Below are 24,804 nucleotides of genomic sequence, written 5' to 3' on the forward strand. Positions count from 1 at the left end.
GATTCAGTCGCTCAGAGCAGGAACAAAAGCTGGGGGTGGGTGGTGCCATTCACCCCTTACCCCCCTATCCCACCCCAGCGTCACCACCATCCCCCCCCCATACCTGCCCAGTAGCAGTGAAGTGGAGAGAAAATTCATTGGAGAAGTTTGTTAGTGCCTGGAGAATGCTGTGAATGGATAGACTGGTGAGGAGGGTGGGGGAAAGAGAGGTTTGGGGGAGGAGGGTTGGGGAGGGTGATGGAGGTGGAAGGGTTGGCATGGATGGTTGAGCAGCTGTACCAGCCCTAACCCCAACCCCTCTCCCACCCTCTCCCCCGACCCCCTCCCCAACCCCTCTCCCACCCTCTCCCCGACCCCCTCCCCAACCCCTCTCCCACCCTCTCCCCGACCCCCTCCCCAACCCCTAACCCCAACCCCTCTCCCACCCTCTCCCCAACTCCAATTCCAACCCCCTCCTCCTCCCCAACTCCCCCGACCCCCTCCCCCTCTCCTCAACCCCAACCCCCTCCCCAGCACCAGCCCCAACCTTCTCCCCAACCCCAATATCCTCCCCAACTCCCCCAACCCCCTCTCCCCAACTTCAACCCCCTCCCCAGCCCCAACTCCCTCCCCAACCCCAACCCCACCACCCCTCCCTGACCATCCCTCCACTATCCCTCTCCCCACCCCCACTGCCACTGGATTATTTTTTTGCTTGGCGGGTGGCAGATGTTGACGACCTCTCTTCCATCACAGAGCGAAATTGAAAGCCTCGCCAAAAGCAGCAACCTCACCCCGCGCCAGGTGGAGCGGTGGTTCCGGCGGCGGCGAAACCAGGCCCGGCCCAGTGTACTGAAGAAGTTCCGGGAAGCTTGGTAGGGAGTTTTGTCTCTCGGGTCTTTTAATTTCTTAGTCTGTGTGCCGTTTCCCTTCTTCCCTCAGTTTCCACGAAGTCTTTACTGTATAATTACAACTCGATGCTTGCCATGCCTCGGTTCAAGATGGCTTCCTCTGGCCATCAACAAGATGATGTATTATTGCCCTAATTAAAAATGGATGCTTCTCATTTCTTCGGGGAATGGTTTCACTAATGCCCTAAATAAACATGTCTCCCTCTAATTTTCAAAGGTGGGCTGGTTCCACTAATGCCCTAAATGAAGATGGCCCCCTCCCACCATCACCCATTGTAATTACCATTATTAAAGATGGCAGGCTTTCTATCACTGGTGTGATATCATGCTGTTGCCACAAAGTAAGGTGGCTGTTGGTCACCATCAGCATCAAGGCTCACTGCTGCCCTAAAGATGTCTACTTCCAGCTGCCAGTGGGGGTACTGCCCTAAATAAAGATGGCAGCCCACCAGGTATCACCAGATCATTGACTTCAGGAAAGATGGGGGATGAGGGGTACACACACTCCCGTTTACATCAATTGTGCTGAGGTTGAGAGCTTCAGGTTCCTAGATACGAATATCACCAATAGTTCCTCCTGGTCCAGTCCTGCAATGCCACAGCCAAGAAAGTTCATTATTGGCTCTACTTCCTCTCAAGGCTGAAGAAATTTGACATGTCCCTTCACCGGTTTATTGATGCACCATAGAAACCATCCTGTCTGGATGCATCACAGCTTGGTATGGTAACTGCTCGGCCCGTCACCGCAAGAGACTGCAGAGAGTTGTGGACACAGCTCAGCACATCACGGAAACCAGTTTCCCTTCCGCAGACTCTGTCTACACTTCCCACTGCTGAGGAGCAGCCAGCACAAAGTCCCCACCCACCCTGGGCACTCTCTCTTCTCCCCTCCCATCGGGCAAAAGATACAAAAGCCTGAAAGCTCGGACCAAAAGCAGCTGCTGTAAGCCAGTTGAACAGTTCCCTGGACTCCTGCCCTCACAACCTAACTCGTCATGGGTTTGCACCTTATTGTCTTCCTGCACTGCACTCTCTCTGTAACTGTGACACTCCATTCTGCATTCTGCTTTTGCTTTTCCCCCTTTCTTTTCGATTGTGAAGGAAAGGTTGTTGTCACTCAGCAGACTTTCTGCAGCCTTGCCCCCCACCCACACCTTTCCGGGGAGTGGGGTGCACTGACCTGGGTCACCCTGCCCCTCTCTGACAGGCGGACGGCAGGGCAGGCTGAATGTAGGTCCGGGGGAGGGTTGGGGGAATGTTGTTTCAGGGAGCTGGAGCCTGTGTACGTTGCCTCGCGTTTGTCTGGTGCTGAACGCATTGCACTCTCCCTTTCAGTTGGCGGTTCACCTTCTACCTGGTTGCTTTCGTTGCCGGCATGGCAGTTCTAGTGGACGTGAGTACCCGGCGCGCTTCCAGTTGGGATCTGACTGTGCGTGTGTTTGGTTTGAGGCGGAGCAAGAGAGTTGGCATCAGACAAAGGAGCAGAATTAGGCCATTCGGCCCATTGAGTCTGCTCTGCCATTTAAACACGGACGATTATTTTTCATTCTCCTGCCATCTCTTTGTAATGTTTACTCCCTTTACCAGTCCAGGTAGAGTCCATTTGATAGAGAGTAGGCCCTTTGTGGAATCTGTGGAATTCTCTGCCCAATGGAGGCTACCTCAGTAAATATATTTAAGACAAGGTTGAATAGATTTTTGCATATAGGGAATTACGGGTTATGGGGGAAAGACAGGTAGGTGGAGATGAGTCCATGGTCAGATCAGTCATGATCTTATTGAATGGTGGAGCAGGCTCGATGTGCCAGATGGCCGACTCCTGCTCCTATTTCTAATGTTCTGGTACGTTCCTTGGTTCCACAATGTTGTGCTGACCCTTTAACCAAGATCAATCTAACACTTCCCTCCCACATCGCCCTCATACACGAGCTTTAAATAACTCTAATGTATCAGCCTCTACCACCCCCCACGCACCCATCACTCACCTACCTCTGACATTCCTCCCTATACTTTCCTCCAAGCACCTTAAAGCTACGCCCCCTTATATGAGATATTTCCACCCTGGGAAAAAGTCTGTGGCTGTCCACTCTATCTATGCCTCTTATCATCTTGTACACCTCTATCAAGTCACCTCTCACCCTCCTTCGCTCCACAGAGAAAAGCCCCAGATCACTCAACCTTTCCTCATATGACCTGCTCTCTAATCCAGCCAGCATCCTGGTAAATCCCTCAGCACTCTCTCGAAAGCTTCCACATCTTTCCTATAATGAGGTGACCAGAACTGAACACAATACTCCAGATGTGGTTTTATAGAGCTGCAGTCCCCCGATATTTGTACCTGCAGAGAGCGGAGGGAAATGGGTCGTGTGCAGAGACCGGCTCAGACATTGTTCCTGGGGTGTAGTCCAGACTCTGTCATCTTCTCTCCCCAGTGGAAGGGGAGTTAAGATGATGGAGTGTGACAATTCTGAACCATAAATGGATAACAATTGAGGTGCAAGGTGGGTGAAGTGAGGTGTTACATTTTGGGAAGTCATAAAACCACAAGACAAAGGAGCAGAATTAGGCCATTGAACCCATCGAGTCTACTTCATCATGGCTGATTTACTTTCCCTCTCAACTCCATTCTCCTCCTTCCTGCCTGTAACCTTTGACACCCTGACTAATCAAGAACCTCTCATCCTCCACTTTAAATATACCCAATGGCTTAGCATCCAGATCTGTCTGTGGCAATGAACTCCACAGATTCACCACCCTCTGCCTAAAGAAATCCCTCCTCGTCATCTCTGTTTAAAGGGACATCCTTGTTCTCTGAGACTGTGACTTTTGGTCCCAGACTTACCCATTTTAAAAGCTTACAAAAGGAAACTAAGAAGGTCATTAAGAGGCAAAAGATTAACTATGAAAGGAAGCTAGCAACTAATATCAAAGAGGATACTAAAAGCTTTTTCAAGTATATAAAGAGTAAAAGACAGGTGAGAGTAGATATAGGACCAATAGAAAATGATGCTGGAGAAATTGTAATGGGAGATAAGGAGATGGCGGAGGAACTGAACGAACATTTTGCATCAGTCTTCACTGAGGAAGACATCAGCAGTATATCGGACACTCAAGGGTGGCAGGGAAGAGAAGTGTGTGCAGTCACAATTACGACAGAGAAAGTACTCAGGAAGCTGAATAGTCTAAAGGTAGATAAATCTCCCAGTCCAGATGGAATGCACCCTCGTGTTCTGAAGGAAGTAGCTGTGGAGATTGCGGAGGCATTAGCGATGATCTTTCAAAAGTCGATAGATTCTGGCATGGTTCTGGAGGACTGGAAGATTGCAAATGTCACTCCGCTATTTAAGAAGGGGGCAAGGAAGCAAAAAGGAAATTATAGACCTGTTAGCTTGACATCGGTGGTTGGGAAGTTGTTGGAGTTGATTGTCAAGGATGAGGTTACAGAGTACCTGGAGGCATATGACAAGATAGGCAGAACTCAGCATGGATTCCTTAAAGGAAAATCCTGCCTGACAAACCTATTACAATTTTTTGAGGAAATTACAAGTAGGCTAGACAAGGGAGATGCAGTGGATGTTGTATATTTGGATTTTCAGAAGGCCTTTGACAAGGTACCATACATGAGGCTACTTAACAAGATAAGAGCCCATGGAATTACAGGAAAGTTACATACATGGATAGAACGTTGGCTGATTGGCAGGAATCAGAGAGTGGGAATAAAGGGATCCTATTCTGGTTGGCTGCCGGTTACCAGGGCTCCATGTTGGGGCCACTTCTTTTTACATTGTACATCAACGATTTGGATTATGAAATAGATGGCTTTGTGGCTAAGTTTGCTGACGATACGAAGATAGGTGGAGGGGCCGGTAGTGCTGAGGAAACAGAGAGTCTGCAGAGAGACTTGGACAGATTGGAAGAATGGGCAAAGAAGTGGCAAATGAAATCGAATGTTGGAAAGTGTATGGTTATGCACTTTGGCAGAAGAAATAAACAGGCAGACTATTATTTAAATGGGGAAAGACTTCAAAGTTCTGAGATGCAACGGGACTTGGGAGTCCTCGTACAGGATACCCTTAAAGTTAACCTCCAGGTTGAGTCGGTGGTGAAGAAGGCGAATGCAATGTTGGCATTCATTTCTAGAGGAATAGAGTATAGGAGCAGGGATGTGATGTTGAGGCTCTGTAAGGCGCTGGTGAGACCTCACTTGGAGTACTGTGGGCAGTTTTGGTCTCCTTATTTAAGAAAGGATGTGCTGGCGTTGGAGAGGGTACAGAGAAGATTCACTAGAATGATTCCGGGAATGAGAGGGTTAACATATGAGGAACGTTTGTCCGTTCTTGGACTGTATTCCTTGGAGTTTAGAAGAATGAGGGGAGACCTCATAGAAATATTTCGAATGTTGAAAGGCATGGACAGAGTGGATGTGGCAAAGTTGTTTCCCATGATGAGGGAGTCTAGTACGAGAGGGCATGACTTAAGGATTGAAGGGCGCCCAATCAGAACAGAGATGTGAAGAAATTTTTTTAGTCAGAGGGTGGTGAATCTATGGAATTTGTTGCCACGGGCAGCAGTGGAGGCCAAGTCATTGGGTGTACTTAAGGCAGAGATTGCTAGGTATCTGCATAGCCAGGGCATCAAAGGTTATGGTGAGAAGACGGGGGAGTGGGACTAAACGGGAGAATGGATCAGCTCATAATAAAATGGCGGAGCAGACTCGATTCTGCTCCTTTGTCTTATGGTCTTATGTTCTGAAGGAGCCATCCTCCTCACGTTCACTCTATCTCGGCTGCTCAGTAGGTTTCAATAAGATTCCCCCTCAATCTTCTAAATTCCAGCGAGAACAGGCCCAGAGCCATCAAACTCATCACGTTAACCCTTTCATTCCTGGGATCATTCTCGTGAACCTCTTCTGGACCCTCTCTACTGCCAGCAAATCCTTTTTTCAGACAGGGGGCCCAAAACCTCTCACAATACCCTGCGTGGTCAGATCAAGACGGGATTTTCACAGTGAACGGCAGAGCCCTGGGCTGTGTAGTAGAACACAGGGACCTAGGAGTACAGGTAAATGGTTCCCTGACAAGGTGGTGAGGAAGGCTTTTGGTGCCCTGGCCTTTATCGGTCTGTTGCACCATTCCACCATGGCTGATTTATTACCCCTGTCAACTCCCTTCTCCTCTCTCCATGACCTTCAACACCCTTACAGATTGAGCAGAGAAGTTGGGAGTCAAGATGCAGTTGAACAAGATATTGGTGAGGCTGCACTTGGAGTGCTGTGTTCAGTTTTGGTCACCTCGCTATGGGAATGAGTGCAGAGGGGATTTAGGCAGATGTTGCTAGGATTCGAGGGCCTGAGATATAGGGAGTGGTTGGACAGACGGACTTTATTCCTCAGAGTGCAGAAGACGGACAGGTGACCTTATAGAGGTGTATAAAATCATGAGGAGCATCGATAGGATGAATTCATGCCGATTTCCCCCCGGGTTTGTGAAATCAAGGCCAGAGCTTTAAAATGAGAGGGCAGAGATTTAATAGAAACCTGAAGGGCAACTTCTTCACCCAGAGGGTGGTCAGTCTATGGAACGAGCTGCCAGAGGAAGTGGTTGCGGCTGGTAGATTAACAGCATTTAAAAAAACACTTGGACAGGTACACGGATAGGAAAGGTTTAGAGGGATACGGACAGGTACACGGATAGGAAAGGTTTAGAGGGATACGGACAGGTACACGGATAGGAAAGGTTTAGAGGGATATGGACAGGTACACGGATAGGAAAGGTTTAGAGGGATACGGACAGGTACACGGATAGGAAAGGTTTAGAGGGATACGGACAAGTACACGGATAGGAAAGGTTTAGAGGGATACGGACAGGTACACGGATAGGAAAGGTTTAGAGAGAAACGGACAGGTACACGGATAGGAAAGGTTTAGAGAGAAACGGACAGGTACACGGATGGGAAAGGTTTAGAGAGAAACGGACAGGTACACGGATAGGAAAGGTTTAGAGGGATACGGACTGGTACACGGATAGAAAAGGTTTAGAGGGATATGGGACTGGTTTAGATGGGGATATTGGTTGGGCGGAAGGACCTGTTCACGTGATGTGTGACTCTATACCTGTGGGACAGGGTTACTAAGTCCTGCCTTTAACACAGTCTGGTGTCTGTTGTTTGCAGAAACCTTGGTTCTACGACCTGCGGGAGACGTGGAAGGGGTTCCCGATCCAGGTAGGATAGTAATCTGCTCCAAAATCTGCCTTTCCCCACGGGCTCCAGAATGTCGCGCCAGGTTTCGGTGCTCCCCCAAGGGGAGAGGAGGTTTGGGAAGGTTAAGGGGGGATTCACCGGTGGCATGTTGATGGTACTGAGCGAACTACCTTGCAATAGCACCCATGCTGTCTGCGCACTGCAAGATCCCGCAGAGTAGTGTGCAAGTGTCTAAGTTCTTGTTGGGGGTGGGGAAGAGGATGTTTCTGAGAATTGGGGAGTGGTGGAGGGGTTTAGTGCCCCCACCCCTCAACACCTCCTCCCCAATCGATGCTCCCTGCTTCACCCTTGCACTCCCATTTGCCCTCCTTCACCCCTTGCCATCATGCTGTATAGTGCTGCCCTCTCTGGGGTATTCACACTGAATCCCAGCTCCCTCGATGTGTCCTTGTTGTCTTGGGTGAGGATATTCTCCGGACCTATTCTGGGAAATCGGTCTCCTCCTGGTACCCTGAGGCTGGGACAGAACCAAAAACAGGAGCCGGCTGTGTCACCCCGTACCTGGCCCACTGCTTTGGATCTTCCTACCTGGGGAGGGAGGGGGCTGTGTGCTTGATCCTCATTGGTAAGGTCTCAGTGTCCACTGTCGATGTCCTGTCCCTCTCTCTCCCTCCCCTACAGACGATGTTACCCTCACAGTACTGGTATTACATGATCGAGCTGGGATTCTACTGGTCGCTGCTCTTCACCGTAGCCTCTGATGTAAAGAGGAAGGTAAGGGGGTTCCCCGATCTGTGTCCACGTTCTTGCTCACTGATCCAGGGACACTGAGTGGGCAGGGGGGTCAAGGCTACCCCGGGACACTGATCTGGGGACTCAGAGTTTGGAGGGGTGGGGTTGTTTGAAGCCACCCTGGGACACTGATCCAGGGACACAGAGTGAGGGGGGGGGTTGCCCTCTCGCCCAGTGAAGGATATTTTAGCGCTGGAGGGGATTTCCCAGGGTTACGCCCCAGGTGAGACGGTTGTCCTATTAAACCAGGCTGGTCTTCTCTTCCATGGCTTTAGCAGGGTGGGGGGGGGGGGTGGGAGGTGGAATTTGCTGAAACGTCAGAACCTGAGGGGATGTGTCGGAGAGGTAGGGATGTTTCCAGTGGTTGGAGAGTCGAATGAGGAGACACAGTTAGGGGACAGTTGTTTCACATGAGGTGTGTGGGAACTCCTCACAGGTGGGGAGCTTCTGTCTGTCTCTGTGTCTCTCTCCCTCTGGATCAAACTCTAATTATACACTCGCTCTCCGATCCTTGCCCTCAGGATGTGACCCTGTGGAATGGGCACTGCTTCTCCCCCTCCTGGGGTGGGATGGTGGGCCGAGACCCATGGGAATAGGGGTCTGGACCTGGTCTCCCTGCCCCTGTGCCGAGGATGGTCTGTGATGGGTGATGGGTGGATTACTCACAGGTCCCCTCCATCTCCATGGGCCGGGGATGTAAGTGTGCATGGGAAGACTTGAGCGTCAAAAGGATGGAGGGTGTTGGGTGAGAGTAAGGGGTAGATTTGGGGCAGGTTCAGCAGTTGTGGCCATGTCTCACACCCCACTTCTCTGCCCTTCAACAGGACTTCAAGGAACAGATCATCCACCACGTGTCCACCATCATCCTCATCGGCTTCTCCTGGTGCACCAACTACATTCGCGCCGGGACCCTGGTCATGGCTGTGCACGATGCCTCAGACTACTTCCTTGAGGTAGAGCGCCTGCCTCACATTCCCATCCGAACTCCGACCTTGGCCATGTCACCCACTCTCATCCCCTCCTGACCTCTCACCTTCAATCCTAGTTGCTGACCTCTCACCCCTAAACCTTGTGCTGTCACCTTCTAGAGTTGCCATTGACCTTTTACTTAGTCCCCTGCACTGACCCCTCACCCTTAACCCTTGTGTCATTCTTTTGACCTCTCACCCCTCAGCGGTATCAAATTCTCACCCCTAATCCTTGCAGTCACCATCCCAACCCCTCACCCTCAAACTCACTTCCCCGCCCCCATTTCTGCCTCAAATTCTACCCTTCAACCGCCACCTTCTGACCTGTGACCCTTCACCACCCCAATCTAGTGTTGACGCTCCCGTCTGTGATCCCGCATCCTCAGGCCAATGCGTGACCATTCAGCCCATCGAGTCTGTGCTGACCACCAGCCACCCATTTACACTGATCCCCGTTTCGTCCTCCTCACACATTCATCAGCGCCCACCCCCAATTCTACCCCTCGCCCACACATTAGGGGTTGCAACTTACAGCTGATTTACTCACTGACACTGCACATCTTTGGGGTGTGGGAGGGACCTGGAGCATCTAGGGGCAAACCCAGTCACAGGTAGACACTCTCTCTCACACACACACACAATATACCACAGGTCCCGTGACAGCGGTTCTACCCACTGCGCCACTGGGCTGCCCATGTGTTTATGTGTGGAGGCTTGCTCTCACAGTGATTGGGGGCACTGGATGGGAAGGGCTCTGGGCGATCCAGACTACTCTCTAATCCTCTTCCTATGCCCGCAGTCCGCCAAGATGTTCAACTACGCTGGCTGGAAGACGACGTGTAACTGCCTCTTCATCCTCTTCGCTGTGGCTTTCTTCACCACCAGGCTCATCATCTTCCCTTTCTGGTACCTGCACGCTCCGCATTCCTGCAGCGCCTATTGGTCACTAGCTGCCAGGCTGCAGTGCAACCCCCTTCTCACTGGGGCATGTGCACAGCAGGATCCCATATGCCCTCCACAATTCCTCCTCTGATTGGGTGCTGGGATCTTGCTCTGCCTGTGCAGTCGAGGCTTTGCTTGGATGACTTCTGATTCCTTCTTGGGGTAGATTGTGTGATGGGACGGTGTGGAGGGAGTTTCACTCTGTGTCTGACCCTGGGAGTGTGTGATGGGACGGTGTAGAGGGAGTTTCACTCTGTGTCTGACCCCGGGAGTGTGTGATGGGACAGTGTAGAGGGAGTTTCACTCTGTGTCTGACCCCGGGAGAGTGTGATGGGACGGTGTAGAGGGAGCTTCACTCTGTGTCTGACCCCGGGAGTGTGTGATGGGACAGTGTAGAGGGAGTTTCACTCTGTGTCTGACCCCGGGAGTGTGTGATGAGACGGTGTAGAGGGAGTTTCACTCTGTGTCTGACCCCGGGAGTGTGTGATGGGACGGTGTAGAGGGAGTTTCACTCTGTGTCTGACCCCAGGAGTGTGTGATGGGACGGTTAGAGGGAGCTTCACTCTGTGTCTGACCCCGGGAGTGTGTGATGGGACAGTGTAGAGGGAGCTTCACTCTGTGTCTGACCCCGGGAGTGTGTGATGGGATGGTGTAGAGGGAGTTTCACTCTGTGTCTGACCCCGGGAGTGTGTGATGGGACAGTGTAGAGGGAGTTTCACTCTGTGTCTGACCCCTGGAGTGTGTGATGGGACAGTGTAGAGAGAGTTTGACTCTGTGTCTGACCCCAGGAGTGTGTGATGGGACGGTTAGAGGGAGCTTCACTCTGTGTCTGACCCTGGGAGTGTGTGATGGGATGGCTTGGAGTGAGCCTCACCCTATGCCCGATGTGACCTACTGTCTCTCCCCCTGCCAGGATCATCCACTGTACTGTGATTTACCCCCTCGAGCTTTACCCTGCTTTCTTCGGGTATTACTTCTTCAACGGAATCCTGGTCGTTCTTCAGCTCCTGCATATCTTCTGGGCTGCCCTCATCCTACGGATGGCCCTCAAGTTCATGACTGGGAAGGTAAGTAGCTCACTCAGGGAGGTAAGGGAGGAGATGAAGGCAGGGTGGCCAGTGTTCACTGATACAGTGATGCCCTGGTCCGGAGGGTTAAGGTATGTGGGGTCCAAGACAAGCTGGCTAATCGGATCCAATATTTGTATTCAGAGTCAGAGGGAGGGATGCTTCTCTGAGGCAAGAGGTCCTGCAGATGCTGCAAATCTTGAGCAACACACCAAACATGCTGGAGGAATTCAGCAAGACCCTGTTCTGCCCAAAACGAGATGGTACCTGACCTGTTGAATTCCTTCAGCATTTTTGTGTGTTGCTCAGGATTCTTCATGGACAGGGAACCTGACTAATGGTAAACCACTGGAATCTGTGTTGGGAATTTTGGGATTGTGTGTCACTTTGAATGTCAATGTAGAACTGTAACGGAACAGGGCCCTCCAGTGTACTGTATAGTTCTGAACCAGTTAAACACGTAACTGAACTGATCCCTTCTGCCTACACAGCTCCATTCTCTGCACATCCATGTGCCTCTTATGCAGGTATCATATTTACCTCGACCAATACACTGTGTAAAAAAAAAATTAAATTGAACTTGTCCCTCTCACCTTAAATGCGTGCTTTCTGGTATTAGAAATTATGACTGGGGGGAAAAGATTCTGACTGACTGTGGTCAAGTAGGTCTCCCCTCAGCCTCAACCGTTCAGAGAAAACAACCCAAGTTTGTCCCACAAGCCTCCTAATGCAGGGAGCACTCAGCTTCCTGTTTTTCCCATCTCTCCCACTTGCACTCAACACATTCTCGTCCCCTCCTGGGATGCCTCTCCGCTAATGGTTCCCACTCTCACCTCTATTTATGGTCCAACATGGGGTGCTCCTGCTCATCTCCCTCCAACCACCCCCCCCCATTATCTCAATAACCCTTTTCCCCTGCCCCCCTTTCTCTGCCCCTTGTTTTCTCATTCACCTGCCACGGTCTCCCAACTCCACCCCTCACTCTCCTCTTGAATTGGCACCACCTGCCTGTCCTCCCTCACCTCCCCCTCAGCCCACCAATCACCTCGGGCTCCAAACTCACCACATTCGCCCCCTTCCCCCAGCCCACCAATCACTTCAGGTTCCTGCCTCACCACATCAACCCCCTCCCACTCCACTCAGCCAATCAGTCAGCTCAGGATCTACCTCACCACTTCAATCCCTCAGCCCACCAATCACCTCGGGCTCCAGACTCACCACATTTGCCCCCTTCCCCCAGCCAACCAATCACCTCAGACTCCTGCCTCACCATATCAGCCATCCCCCCACCCCGGCCAACCAGGCTCCTCCCTCAGCACTTCCTACCCTCATCTCCATCCTCTCGATCCTGAGACCACCAATAGCTTCAAAGGTTATGGGGAGAAGGCAGATGAATGGGGTTGGGGGGGTGGAAATCAGTCAAAATAGAAAGATATAATTCTGCTCCTATGTCTTGACAACACCCGCCCCATACCAGCTGTCACCTTCTTCATTCTCAGCCCTGATGTGGAGTTCAACCTGAAATATCAGCACTGCCTTCCCTCTCCATAGATGGTGCTCAACACGTTGAAATCTTCCAGTAGATGGTTTGTTGCTCCTGATTGCAACAGCTGTCGCAAGGATAGGTTCAGGATACGGGTCAAACTGAGGCAACTGGAACTAGCTGAGATGGGAATCTCAGTCAGCAGGGGCTGGTAGGGCCAAAGGAATAAGTGACTCCCAGTAAAACATTTGGAGGATGGGGGATCTTGACCCGAGATTTAGTTTCTCTCTCTCTCTTCCCCCCCCCCACCCTACACAGATAGTGGAGGATGAACGTAGTGACCGGGAGGAGACGGACAACTCAGAGGACGAGGAACCGGTGAAGAATGGCCCAGTGTCCAATGGCCACACAGCACTCAATAGCAACCACAGCAAGACCGACTAGTGCCTGCTGTTCCTTGGGGAGGAAATGTGGGGAAGGGAGGGGGAGAGAGTGGGGAAAAAACTACCCTCCCTCTCCACTTCCTTCCTCTCCCTCCTGGTAACAACCGCACGCCAGAGGGGGAAGATAATATTTTTTAACATTGTGGGGGTGGGAAGGGGGAAAAAGAGAGAGAGAGAGAAATAATCACAGCTTTAATATATTAAAAGACCTAGCTGGAGAAATGAATATCTTAACTAGCCCTCCCTCCCTCTCCCCTCACTCCTCTGAATTTTTGAGGTGGTGGTGGGGAGGGGGTGAATCATGTGCGGTTATCTAAAGGAGGGACAGGAGAGGAGGGGATGCAGAGAAGATACCCCAAAGCTCTTGAATAGTGGGTCTGTATGCCTCCGAGCAGTATTTTCTTTTTAGTTTGCTTATTTACCACACTCCTTCCTTCCCGGACTCGTCTTTGGATGGGGGTGATAGAGGGTTGGTTACCCTGGTGGGATCGCACCTTGTAACATGCAATCTTTTGTTTCTGAGGAGCATTTCTTTAATAAAAAGACAATAACTCGCTTTGGAAAGCTCGAACAGCTCGGTAGGGGGAGAGCTGTGGAAGGTCTGTGTGCCTGGAGTGAGGAAGAGGGATGTTGAGGATGCGAGTGGGAAGGAGCGATTGGTTAGCACAGGTTTCTCTACTGTTCCCACTCCCTATATCAGGAGTGATAGTAGGTTTTGTGATTGGATGGAGGAGGGAGGGGGTCTAGTCATAAATTCATTGCATCTCTATACAGCACTTGAAAGAGCTCCCTGGGGAGGAGGTAGGTGCTAGGCAGGGGCGGAGATTATCCGAGACGTTCAATTAATTTCCTCTGATCCCACCACAGGCCACAAACCAGAATCTCAACCCCACCCCCTCCCCCCAGGGTCTGTTCATCTAGTCCATTAACTACACTCCGTGGGAAGGGATGGGATGGTCTAGATTTGATGTTACATTTGCAACACATATTGTAAATAAGAAAAGAAAATGAGATGTTGGGATGCCTAAAACAGTTTGCAATTAATTTTTTTGATTAAAAATCCATTTTAAAAGATGCAGGTGTGGTTGTTCCTGCAGATACACCACTCTTCTGGTTCCTGGAAGGATAAGAAAGAATTGTCTGTATTTGTGCCCATTTTAGCCATTTCCCTTGACCCTTCACCCTGGACCCTTCACCCTGTTTCTGTCTATCCATTTCCCTTGTCCCTTCTCCCCGTTTGTTTCTGCAATTCCCTTAACCTCCTGCCTCCACTTGTTCCTCCCCCCTCCGTTTGGTTGCTCCCTGAACTGATTTCTTCTGTTTTTTTTTATTTCCCATCTGTCTTGTGGTTGCTGTTGCCCTTGTTTCATTTCTGTTTACATCATTCCTACCTCCTCACCCTCCATTTCTTGAGTGAGGGTTGATCAGTGCTAGTGTCGAGATCTCTGACAGTCTCCATTTGCAGGCCGGGTGGAGAAACCCCTGCACTGGCTGTGGAACAAGGGCTGCCCCTTGCTCCGAGGCACTGAGCCCCGATTCCTCACCCTCCCATGGGAACAGAGTGACCCTGTCAAACCAAATCCCATGCGTCCCAATGAGTCCAGGCTGCTCGTGATCTTTCTGTGGGATGCTCCATCTCTGGGGTGCTGGGGCCACAAGCATGACTTTACAGTGGAGGCTGCACTAACTCCTGTTCTCTGGAGAGTTAGGCAGAACCGTGAATAGTGCTTCAATGTCTAGTGGGGTTTTCTTCAGGGGGAGACCATGCTTAATCAGGAAATTTGGCCTGACAAGTCTTCCCCTGAGGTATGCCCGCTGATATGGAGTCGTCCAGTACAGTAACAGGCACTTTGACCTATCCAGTCCAGGCCGAACTACCTGTTTACACCCCACGTGTCATTGTGCTGTGGGAGGGACAGCAGCCCCTCCGCTCGGGAACTAACCTGGCTCCTTGGACCCATGGCACAGCCCCACTTTGATCAGCCTGTACCTCGGCACGTCTGAAGGAGCATCCGATAATTGGGAAGATCTGCCCTCCGGCTCTGCACAAGGGTGCAGATTTTCGGGGGCACAGAGCCCGGGCCTCTAGAAATGGTAGCTCTGGACGTTACCACACAGAGCAGTGTGTCCATTACTGGACAGCTTGTGGGGACCCAGGCTGGAACAGGGTCAGAGTCACACAGCATTGAAACAAGGCCATTGGCCCAACTGGTCAGCACTGAGCCAAGATCCCATGCAGGCTACCTGCCATGTTTAACCCACAATCGCTCTGAACCTTTCCACCCACATACCTGTCCAAGTGTCCTTTAAATGTTCCTGTACCTGCCTCAACCACTTCCTCTGGCAGCTCATGCCCTCTGGGTGAAAAAGTTACCCCTCAGTTCCCTTTTAAATCTCTCCCCTTTCATCTTAAACCTGTGCCCTCTAGTTCCTGAGGGCTATGGGTAAGCCTCGGTAATTTCTAAGGTAAGGACATGTTCGGCACAGCTTTGTATTGTGCTGTAGGTTTTCTATGTTTTTCCCATCCCTGAAGAAGACTGTGCATTTACCCCATCTCTGCCCCTCATGGTTTTCTACACCTCCATAAGGTCACCCTTCAGTCTCTTACATGCCAAGGTACAAAAATTTCAACCTCCCTCTGTAACGCAGGCCCTCAGTCCCAGGCAACATCTCTGCTAATCTTTGTACTCTTTCCAAGTTAATGACACCCTTCCTACAACAGAGGGACAAGAACAGTGCACAATGCTCCGGGTGCAGTCTCATTAACATCTTGTACAACTGCAACATAACGTCCTGTGTCAGAAGAGGCAGGAATGAAGTCCATCATTTGTCAGTGAAACGAATTCCCCTGCCTCTGCTACGGAGACCAGCTACGGGTGTAACCCTCCTGATGTTTTTCTCATCTCTGCACCCTCTCACATTACCAGACTGGCTCTTAACCAGCTGCAGCTTGTGGGATCTTACTGTGTGCAATTTTGGATGACGATGTTGTGCCAAAACAATTAAATTAACATTTATGTGCCTATCTAAGAGTCTCTATAATGTTTGTCTCGACTGCCATCCTGGCAGTGATTTGTCTGTAAAACCATGCCCTGCACATCTCCCCTCTCACCCTCTGGTATTAGAAAGTTCAACCCGGGAAAAAAAGACACCAGCTGTTTACTCTATCTGCCTCATAATTTTATAAACCTCTATCAGGTCTCCTCTCAGCCTCCGACGCTCCAGAGAAAACAATCCAAGTTTGTCCAACGTCTCCTTATAGTTCATGCCCTCTAATCCAGCCAGGGAGCATCTCGGTGAGCTTCTTCAGCCCCATGACTGTATCGAATGGTGGGGCAGTCTGGAGAGGCCGAGCGCCTCGCTCCTGTTTTTTCTGTCATGTCTCTTCAGAGGATGCCTGACACCAAGGGGGGGGGGCGAGGAGGAGTCCTGTGGTGAGTGACTCACTCCAAGGCCTCACACTCCTCACCTGTGCCTTGTAGTCAGGGGAAACAGGACGCTCCCTATCTCTCAGGAAGTTCGACACCATCAGGAACTGAACAGCTAACTCAATTGGGCACCTATCCACCCCCCAACCCAAACAACCCCTTCCTCCACCACAGTGGCTGCAGTGTGCACCAAGGTTACTCGCATGGGCTGTTCCGGCTGAAGTCCCGAGGTGGGGTCAAATCCTGCTCACTGGTCACTCCCGCAACCACAATGTGGAATGGGCTTTGAGGGGCCGAGTGGCACACAGCTGCTCCCTACTGGTTCATGCTTCCACTTCCTTGCTGAAACTCGCCCTCGTTAAAATGAGGAACTCCTCACCAACCCCTGTGTGGGAGGGATGCAAAGAAGGGACACTGATACCAACCCTCCGCATCATAGGGCTGAGGCTTCAGCGTAAGTACGGAGCCGCAGAGACGAGCAGTTTTAAATAAAAAAGAGAATGGATTGTGTGTTTTTATTCAGTGACATGTACAAGAGGTGTGGGTGTGGGTTATGGGGGGGAGCAGGCCCACCGAGTATGGCTGTTCCTTAAGTCTGACATTCGTAGTCTGCCTGGGCTCTGGAAGGCATCATCTTCAAGCCAGACGTGTAGGAGGAAGTGTCGCTGTCTGTCACTCCTGTGACACTGTTCAGGTCTTGTGTGTGGCTCCCGGCAGCAAGACACGATCCAGGTTGATTGAAGAGGTGGAGAATGTGTCCAGACCAGAAGGTGGGGGGCGGGGGGGGGGAATAGAGCTGGCTATTAGGGTAATGGACCACACTCACATTAAGGTGGGGTATAGAGTGGGGTATTAGGGTAATGAACGGAGCCTGCTTATTTCATTCCACATGGAATGGGCAGGGGTGGTGTTCTAGAGTTGGAGGAATGCCAAGGGTTTAAGTGATGGGGCATTAACTGGCCAAGGGAATGAAGGGTAACACAGACCCCCTTCAATAGGGGGGGCAGGGGGGAGAGAGGGAGAGATAGATTGCCCTGGCTTTAAGTGTGTTTGCAAGGGCTGCAGCTGCTAGTTGGACAGTTATTAACCACCTTCACCACCCCCCCCCCACCATCTGCTACAGTTGGGGGGGGGGGCGACAGGTGAAAGCATCCATGCCCCAGGAAATGCTTGTTCCTAGACAAGGGACCCAGAGCCCTTCTTAGGAAAGAGAGGATGGTTGTGGGGTTTTAAAGACAATTCCAGGCTAGGGGAGGGGGTAGATAGCGTGCAGTGAGTCCTGCTCACGTACTCTCTCCAGGAATGTCCCAGGAACCCAGCAGGGAACGCCACTAGTAGTGAGCCAGCAGGGAGTTGAGGGGTTGGGGGTGGATGATGGCTGGGGTAGGGGTGCCCCATGGGCCATGTTGGGAGGTGGGGTGAAGGGGGGAGGTGGGGTGAAGGGGGGGGTGGAGATCACCTACAGGAGCCTCCCCCTGCACTCGGTGGAGCCACAGCAACATAGTAACTGTTTACCCTCTACGCTCCCCACCTCGTAGTTGTAATCCCAGGTCAGCTCAGTCCCAGCTCGGATCCTCCTGCAGAAGACATGGAATGAGGGGAGATATCAGCCATAAATGACTGAGCTGCGTCATTCACCTCACACCTTCCCTCCCTGTGCTCTTCCCCCTACTGTCCCAGCTCCCAGTGTAGGGGCCACTTGGCCCTTCCAGCCCATTCCGAGCCCACCACCTGCAGCCTGGATTTGCTGCCCTGCACGGTACACAAGTGGGGGAATGCATGCACGTGCCGTTACAGATACAGAAATGCTCATCTGTACAACCCAGCGCATATCCAATCCCACAACCCCTCCCACTCTTGGAAATGCACATCAGCCCCATTGCTGAAATTTTACCTTCCACTGTAGTCACCTCTGCATCCACTCCCCACAAGTCTTTCCCGTTATTTAACCAGTCCCACCCTTGGTGTTTAACCCTTTCAGGTCCGGTCCCACTGTAGGTTGTGATGTCATTGGAACCCAAACCAAGCTTCCTTTCCGGCAGTCTCGAGCTGTGCAAGCTGTTTCTGTGCACAGGGACTTACTTGCTGGCGAAGAATGCCACCCAGGGGAAGCGGAGGTCATGCGTGTCCACAAACACGTTCTGCACAAAGAGGTTAGGGCTGCAGCTGTGCTGTATGGGTGGAGAGGGTGTGGGGTAGGGAGAGAAAAAAAATGGTCAGCAGCAGACCCAGCGTACTGGTACGCCCACTCCCCAACCCCTTCCCCGACTCACCCCATCACTCCTCAGTCCCATCTGCCCCTTGGCTGGTGGGGTCTTCTCAAACACTCCTACCTTTTAAACAGTGATGTGGTGCAGTGGAGAGAGTCAGTGAGAAACAGGCCCTTCAGCCGACCCACACAGTTACATGGATCCCCACCTTATTCTCCCCAACTCCCCCCCAGGTTCTACCCCTCACCCACACACCCGGGAGGCAGTTTACAGCAGTTGGTTAACCACATAGGATTGGGATGTGGAAGGGAATCAGAGCACCCACAGAAAACCCACTGGATCACAGGGAGAGTGCACACACACACACACACTGTTCTGGAAGTCACGACTGAGCCTGGTTCTCTGGGGTACTGAGATGGTGGCTCTGAACTGCCATGTATGTGACAATGAGAACTTCACCTACCCCTTCCTTTGAGCAACAATGCTAAATGCGATGGCTGCACTTTACAAATTTATTACCTCTGTCTACACTTCCTGCAGCCTCAGCAGAACAGCAGTATAATCGAAGACCACACCCACCACAGGCATCCCCTCTTCTTCCTTCTCCCATCAAACAGAACATACAAAATCCTGAAAGCATGTACCGCCAGGCTCAAGGACAAGCTTTCTAAGTCAGCTTTTGCTGTTTTTATGATAAAAAGGCTTGACCTCGCAATCTACGTCAATATAGCCCTTGCACCTTATTGTCTGCCTGTACTGCACTCTCTCTATAACTGTAACACTCTATTCTGCAATCTGTTATTGCCTTTCCCTTGTACAACCTCAGTGCACTGTTGTGATGAAATGATCTGTCCGGATGGCATGCAAAACAAAGTTTTTCCACTGTGCATGTGACAATAATAAATCAATTACCTATGGCCCAACCAAACTCCTTCCCTGGGTGTAAATGAAAAGACTGCTAGCTTTGCAGTCGACTTTTTTTTAAGCACACGTCAGGGTTAGTTTTGTGTCCCTTGGGGTTTGTCCTTAGGCACCGCCTGACTACTGAGGGAATGGAGCCCCAGGGTGGTTGTGGTACCTGAAGAGACTGCTCCTCGCCCTCTGGTGACATTTTAGCCCCATCCTCTTAATATTTGGTCACTTTGTGCAGATTGGGGTGGGGGAGTCAGGAGGAGAATGTTCTGATATCCTCAGCAACACGTGTACACACACACACACACACCCCACCCCCATGTCGGAGGAACTCAGTAGGTCAGGCAGCATCTACGGAAATGAATAAACCGTCAATGTTTCAGCCTGAGACCCTTCTTCGGGACTGGAAAGGAAGGAGGAAGATGCTAGAATAAAGAGGTGGTGGGGAGAGAAAGAGGATAGTGAGAAGGTGGGAAAGATAAAGGGCTGGAGAGGAAGGAATACAACAGAAGAGGAGAGGAGAGGAGAGTAGACCGTAGGAGAAAGGGAAGGGAGAGGGGACCCAGGGGGGAGGTGACAGGCAGATGAGATGAGGTAAGAGTCCAGAGAGGGGAATCCTTGCCTGGGTGTCCCTGGAGAAAAGAACCTGTGGTGGCTACAGACACCATGGGGTGTTTGAGAATAAATTCTGGGTCAAATTGGTAAAATTTAAATTTAGCTGAACTTAACCTATCGTTGTAGCTTGCAGTGACTTGTCGCATTGCAGTACGTGTAATAAACTTCTTTTTGGTAAAAAGGCTGCTCTGGTGTGTACTGTTACCTACACCCACGCACCCTGCAGACTTACATTGAGGTAGCGGCCCAGATTTCCTTCCAGCTTGGCGTCGATGATGTAGCAAGATTCCTCACCATCGTAGAACTGCCGGGTGCTCTTGCGACTGCCACCTCCTTCACCCTTCTCCATGTTTGACGCCTTCACCGCAATCCCGTGCGTTGACTTGAGGGCAAAGCCACGGGTTGACTTGACCGCCACCTGCCGCTTGTTCGCATTGTCTGTGGGGGAGTGGGAATAGCTGCAAGTTAGTGCATCGGTTCTCATTGACTGAGGCACCTTGAAGGGCTAGTACATCGAACAGCGATGAGTCCTTTCCACAACGGTGGAGGGCAATAAACAGTTGACGTTTCTGGCTGAGACCCTTCATCAGGACTGAACTTGCAGCATCTGCAGAATCTCTTCTTTCGAGGTTTTCTTTCCTTAGCCTCGCTACTGGCCTCAACCCTGCTCCCAAATTCGAGGCACTACCTTTGCCTCCCTTTTAGTTTATGCTCCAAACGTGCCCTGGCCCCACTCCCCAAATCTTTCTGATGCTGCCATTAGGCAGGAGGTACGACAGTCTGTAGACATGTGAGTCTGTGTCTCTCCCTCTCTTTGTGTGGAGTTTGCACATTCTCCTTGTGACTGCATGGGTACCCCTGGGTGCTCTGGTTCTCTCCCACAACCCAGCCACATGCAGGGTGGCAGTCAGCAACATCTTGATGGGCCAAAGGGTCTGTTTCTATGCTGTATAATCCTTGTAGGATGTGGGAGTCGGAGGGGTGGGTGGGAGAATGTTTCTGTCTATCTGCCCTGTCTACGTACATCTCAGGTACCCTCCTTAGCTTCTCCCACAATGCGGTCTCTGGTCTCTCGCAGACTACTTGGTTCATTCACCGCCACCTCCCCACCCCCAACCCCCGTGCCACCACCCTGAGCCATTAGACATCGGAGCAGAATTAGGCTATTCAGTCCATTGAGTCTGCTCTGCTATCCCATCATGACTGCCCAGTCCCCCGACCTCTCCCATAACTTTTGATGCCTTTACCAATCAAGAACAAATCTACTTCTGCTCTAAAAATATCCATTATCTTGGCCTCCACAGCTGTCTGTGGTGATGAATTCCAGATTCACCAGAGATTCCTCATTTGTCCTAAAAGGATGCGCCGCTATTGACAGACTGCGCCCTTCGGTCCGAGACTCCCCCACTATAGGAAACCTCCTCTCCATGTCCACTCTATCTAGGACTTTCAATATTCAATAAGATTCTCCCCTCATACTTCTGAACTCCAGTGAGTACAGACCCAGAGCCAACAAACACTCCTCTTACGTTAACCCTTTCCTTCACACTGCTGGTGTTTATGCAGCCTCACCCGCGTTCTTTGAATCACTCTCTTCCTTCTTGCCAGCGCTGTAGTCGTCGGAGCCGGAGGAGATGGTCTGGATGTCGTCGCTGTCGTTGCAGGCTGCCGGGGCCTGCCCTTGACCCTGTCGCCGACTGCCGCTGGTCTGGGTGCCCGTGTCCATTTCGCTGTCCGAGCTGCTTGACAATGTCATCACCTCCTGCTCATTGAAGCAAAGGGGAGGGAGCTTACAACGGTACCACAGTGAGGGAGGCCCTTCGGCCCACCCTGTTCATACTGTCCCTTTTGCCAACCTACACTGACCCCTTACCTGCCCACATCCTTCTATGCCTTTCCTGCCTGATACCGTGGCTGGCACAGACATTGTGGACCGAAGGGACTGTTCCTATGCTATACTGCTCTACGTTGAAGATGTGCAGAGCTCGTTTCCATGATGGCGGCCTGGAATGTGCTGCCAGGGGTGGTGGTGGAGGCAGAGATGATAAAGTCATTTTGAAGCTTTTAGACAGACATGTGAACAGGCAGAGAATGGAGGGATATGGACATTGTGCAGGCAGATGGAATTACTTAAATTGGCACTGTGTTTGACACAAATATGGCGGGCCGAATCGTGCTAGTGAATGAAAGAAAATAAAACACTGGTGCCTATTAATAAAATGACATGGTAGTGTGACTGTTAGCGTGATGCTTTACAGCACCAGCGATCACCAGTCGGGTTCAATTCCCAACACTATCTGTAAGTAGTGAGTTTATACATTCTCCCCGTGACCGCCTGGGTTTCCTCCCACATTCCAGTCATACAGGCTGGGGTTAGTTAGCTGTGGGCATGCCATGTTGGCACCAGAAACAGGGTGACACTCGCAGGCTAATCCTGCACTGTGCTGGTCATGGATGCAAACGGCACACTTCGCTGTATGTTTCGATGAACGTGTGACAAATGAAGCTGATCTTTATTATTATAAAGACAGAGAAAATGATGGAATTACTCAGCAGCTCAGGCAGCATTTGTGGATCGAGAAATGTGATTAACGTTCCAGGTTCTGAAATTAGATACAAAAGCCTGAAAGCACATTCTTATCGGGCTAAAGGACAGTTTCTACCCAGCTGTTATAAGACAATTAAACATTTCCCTGGTATGATAAGATGGACTCTTCACGTCACAATCTACCTCATAATGATCTTGTACCTTCTTGTCTGCCTGCACTTCATGTTCCCTGGAACTGTTACACTTTATTCTGCATTGTTATTTTTTCCCTTGTCCAAACTCAATGAACTCTGACTAGTATAAACAGGATGCAGGACAACATGTGACAATAATAAACCAGTTCTAATTCCCTTTATCAGAACTGGACAGAGTACCTGGTTCTCAGCAAAGTTTCTTCACACAAAGTGTTATCTGGAACTATTTATCTCTCCACTTCAGTAGAAGGAATGGTCAAATACCGTTTCAGTGTTAATATTAAAGTTCACATTAACCAACCTCAATCCTAAACTCAATAGGTACCACGATAGTGTAGCACTTCGCACAACGCCAGTACAGCATGGTGCGTCGGAGTTCTGTTCCGGCGCCATATGTAACGAGTCTCTGAACATCCTTCCTGTGGAATGCATGGGGTTTTCCCTGAATTTTCCAGTTTCCTCCCACAGTCCAAAGATGTAGCAGGTAGGTTAATTGGTCATTGTAAATTATATCACAATTAGGTTAGGGTTAATTGGATTGTCAGGGTTGCTGGGGCAGTATGGCTCGAAGGGCCTGATCTGTGCTGTTTTGCTAAATGAGTAAAAATATACGCAATCTAGTAAAGATAAATAAGAAAGAAAAATGATGTTGTTAAGTTCAGAAGATCTCGGAAGTCTGCAGAGTTCATTCTTCAAGTAGGTAGGAGATGCTTTATTAGAACTTGGGAAGAGTTTTAAGTTCTTCAACTTGAAATGTCAACTTTGCTTCTCTTTCTCTGTAAAGAAGCTGCCTGATGTGTAGAACAGGGCATAGATGGGACAGATATTCTTCTTCTCAGGCCAGGAGAGTCCAGAACCAGAGAACAAAGATTTAACGTAAGAGGGGAGAAATTTAAAAATGACGTGTGGTGGTGGGATATTTGGAATGGGATGCCAGAGGCAACGGAGGCAGATAAAATTATGTTTGAAAGGATATGGGGAGAGCACTACAGGCCTAATGCAAGCAAAAGAGATTAGCGCAGACAGGTCCTGGATGAACCATGAGATCTGAAATCTGCCGAGGGCCAGATCTGAGACATTCAAGCCTGGAGACCAAGAAAGTCATGTGAGGTTCAGGTATGATATCCAGAAAGCCATCTCACGGGCGAAGTTGAAATTCCAGACCAAATCTGAATCAACAAGGGATACCTGACAGCTGTGGCAGGGTTTGAAAGCTATAATCTCTTATAAACTTAAATCAAGTGACATGGGAGACAGCAAGGCTTCACTTCCAGATGAGCCCAATGCTTGCTCTGACTGTCAGAACATTGAGGAGTTATTGGAAGCTCCCACATCCCCCGATGATCACATGATTTCAATCTCTAAAGTCGACATGCAGGTTGCTTTTAGGAGGATGAACTCATGGAAAGTATCTGGACTGACAGGGTACCTGACCACGTACTAAAGACCTGCACTGATCAGCTGGCTGCTGTGTTCACTGAGATCTTTAACCTCTTGCTTCGGCAGGGTACGGTACCCACCCATGTCGAGTAAGCTTATACTGGTGCTCGAGAACTACATGGTGGGCTGCCTCAGTACCTATCACCCAGTTGCACTTACATCCACAGTGATGAATCATTTTGAGATGTCAGTGAGGAAAGATATCAGCTCCTGCCTAAAGAATGACTTGGGTCGGCTCCAATTTGCCTACTGGAGCAACAGGTCCACAGCAGATGCCATCTCATTGGCCTTTCACTCAATCCAGAACATCTGGTCAGTAAAGATGCATACATCAGGATGCTCTTTATCGATTACAGCTCAGCATTCAACGTCATCGTCCCCTCAAAACTAATCAATAAGCTCCATGACCTTGACCTCAATATGTCCTTGTGCAAATGGATCCTGGATTTCCAGACTTGCAGACCCCAGTCAGTTTGGATTGGCAACATCTCCTCCACAATCTCCATCAGCACAGGTGCACCGGAGAGCTGTGTGCTCGCCTGCTCTACTCGCTTTACACTTATGACTGTGTGGCTAAAAACAGCTCCGGTGCCATATTCAGGTTTGCGGATGCTATCTGTTGTGGTTCGAGTCAAAGGTGATGATGAATCAGCATACAGAAAGGAGATTGA

At 50.5% G+C, this 24,804-nt stretch overlaps 2 protein-coding genes across 2 annotated transcripts in view; one reads left to right on the forward strand and one right to left on the reverse strand.

The window, feature by feature from the left end:
* cers2a (ceramide synthase 2a) overlaps positions 1-13,967 on the forward strand; it is a 49,031-nt gene extending 35,064 nt beyond the window's left edge. Inside the window, exons 4-11 of the mRNA XM_063041927.1 lie at positions 736-854; positions 2,226-2,283; positions 7,062-7,112; positions 7,773-7,865; positions 8,708-8,836; positions 9,651-9,757; positions 10,707-10,860; positions 12,662-13,967. Coding sequence (XP_062897997.1) covers positions 736-854; positions 2,226-2,283; positions 7,062-7,112; positions 7,773-7,865; positions 8,708-8,836; positions 9,651-9,757; positions 10,707-10,860; positions 12,662-12,787 — 837 coding nt within the window. The 3' untranslated portion in view covers positions 12,788-13,967. The remainder of the gene's footprint in view (positions 1-735; positions 855-2,225; positions 2,284-7,061; positions 7,113-7,772; positions 7,866-8,707; positions 8,837-9,650; positions 9,758-10,706; positions 10,861-12,661) is intronic.
* The window catches only part of setdb1b (SET domain bifurcated histone lysine methyltransferase 1b), a 91,274-nt gene continuing 80,432 nt past the window's right edge, over positions 13,963-24,804 (reverse strand). The window contains exons 19-22 of the mRNA XM_063041926.1: positions 21,524-21,713; positions 20,184-20,389; positions 18,297-18,385; positions 13,963-17,791 (exon numbers count right to left, since the gene is read on the reverse strand). Of these exons, the coding sequence (XP_062897996.1) occupies positions 17,674-17,791; positions 18,297-18,385; positions 20,184-20,389; positions 21,524-21,713 (603 nt within the window). The 3' untranslated portion in view covers positions 13,963-17,673. The remainder of the gene's footprint in view (positions 17,792-18,296; positions 18,386-20,183; positions 20,390-21,523; positions 21,714-24,804) is intronic.

This window comes from Mobula hypostoma, chromosome 2 (genome assembly GCF_963921235.1).
Source record: "Mobula hypostoma chromosome 2, sMobHyp1.1, whole genome shotgun sequence".
Classification (NCBI taxonomy): Eukaryota; Metazoa; Chordata; class Chondrichthyes; order Myliobatiformes; family Myliobatidae; genus Mobula; species Mobula hypostoma.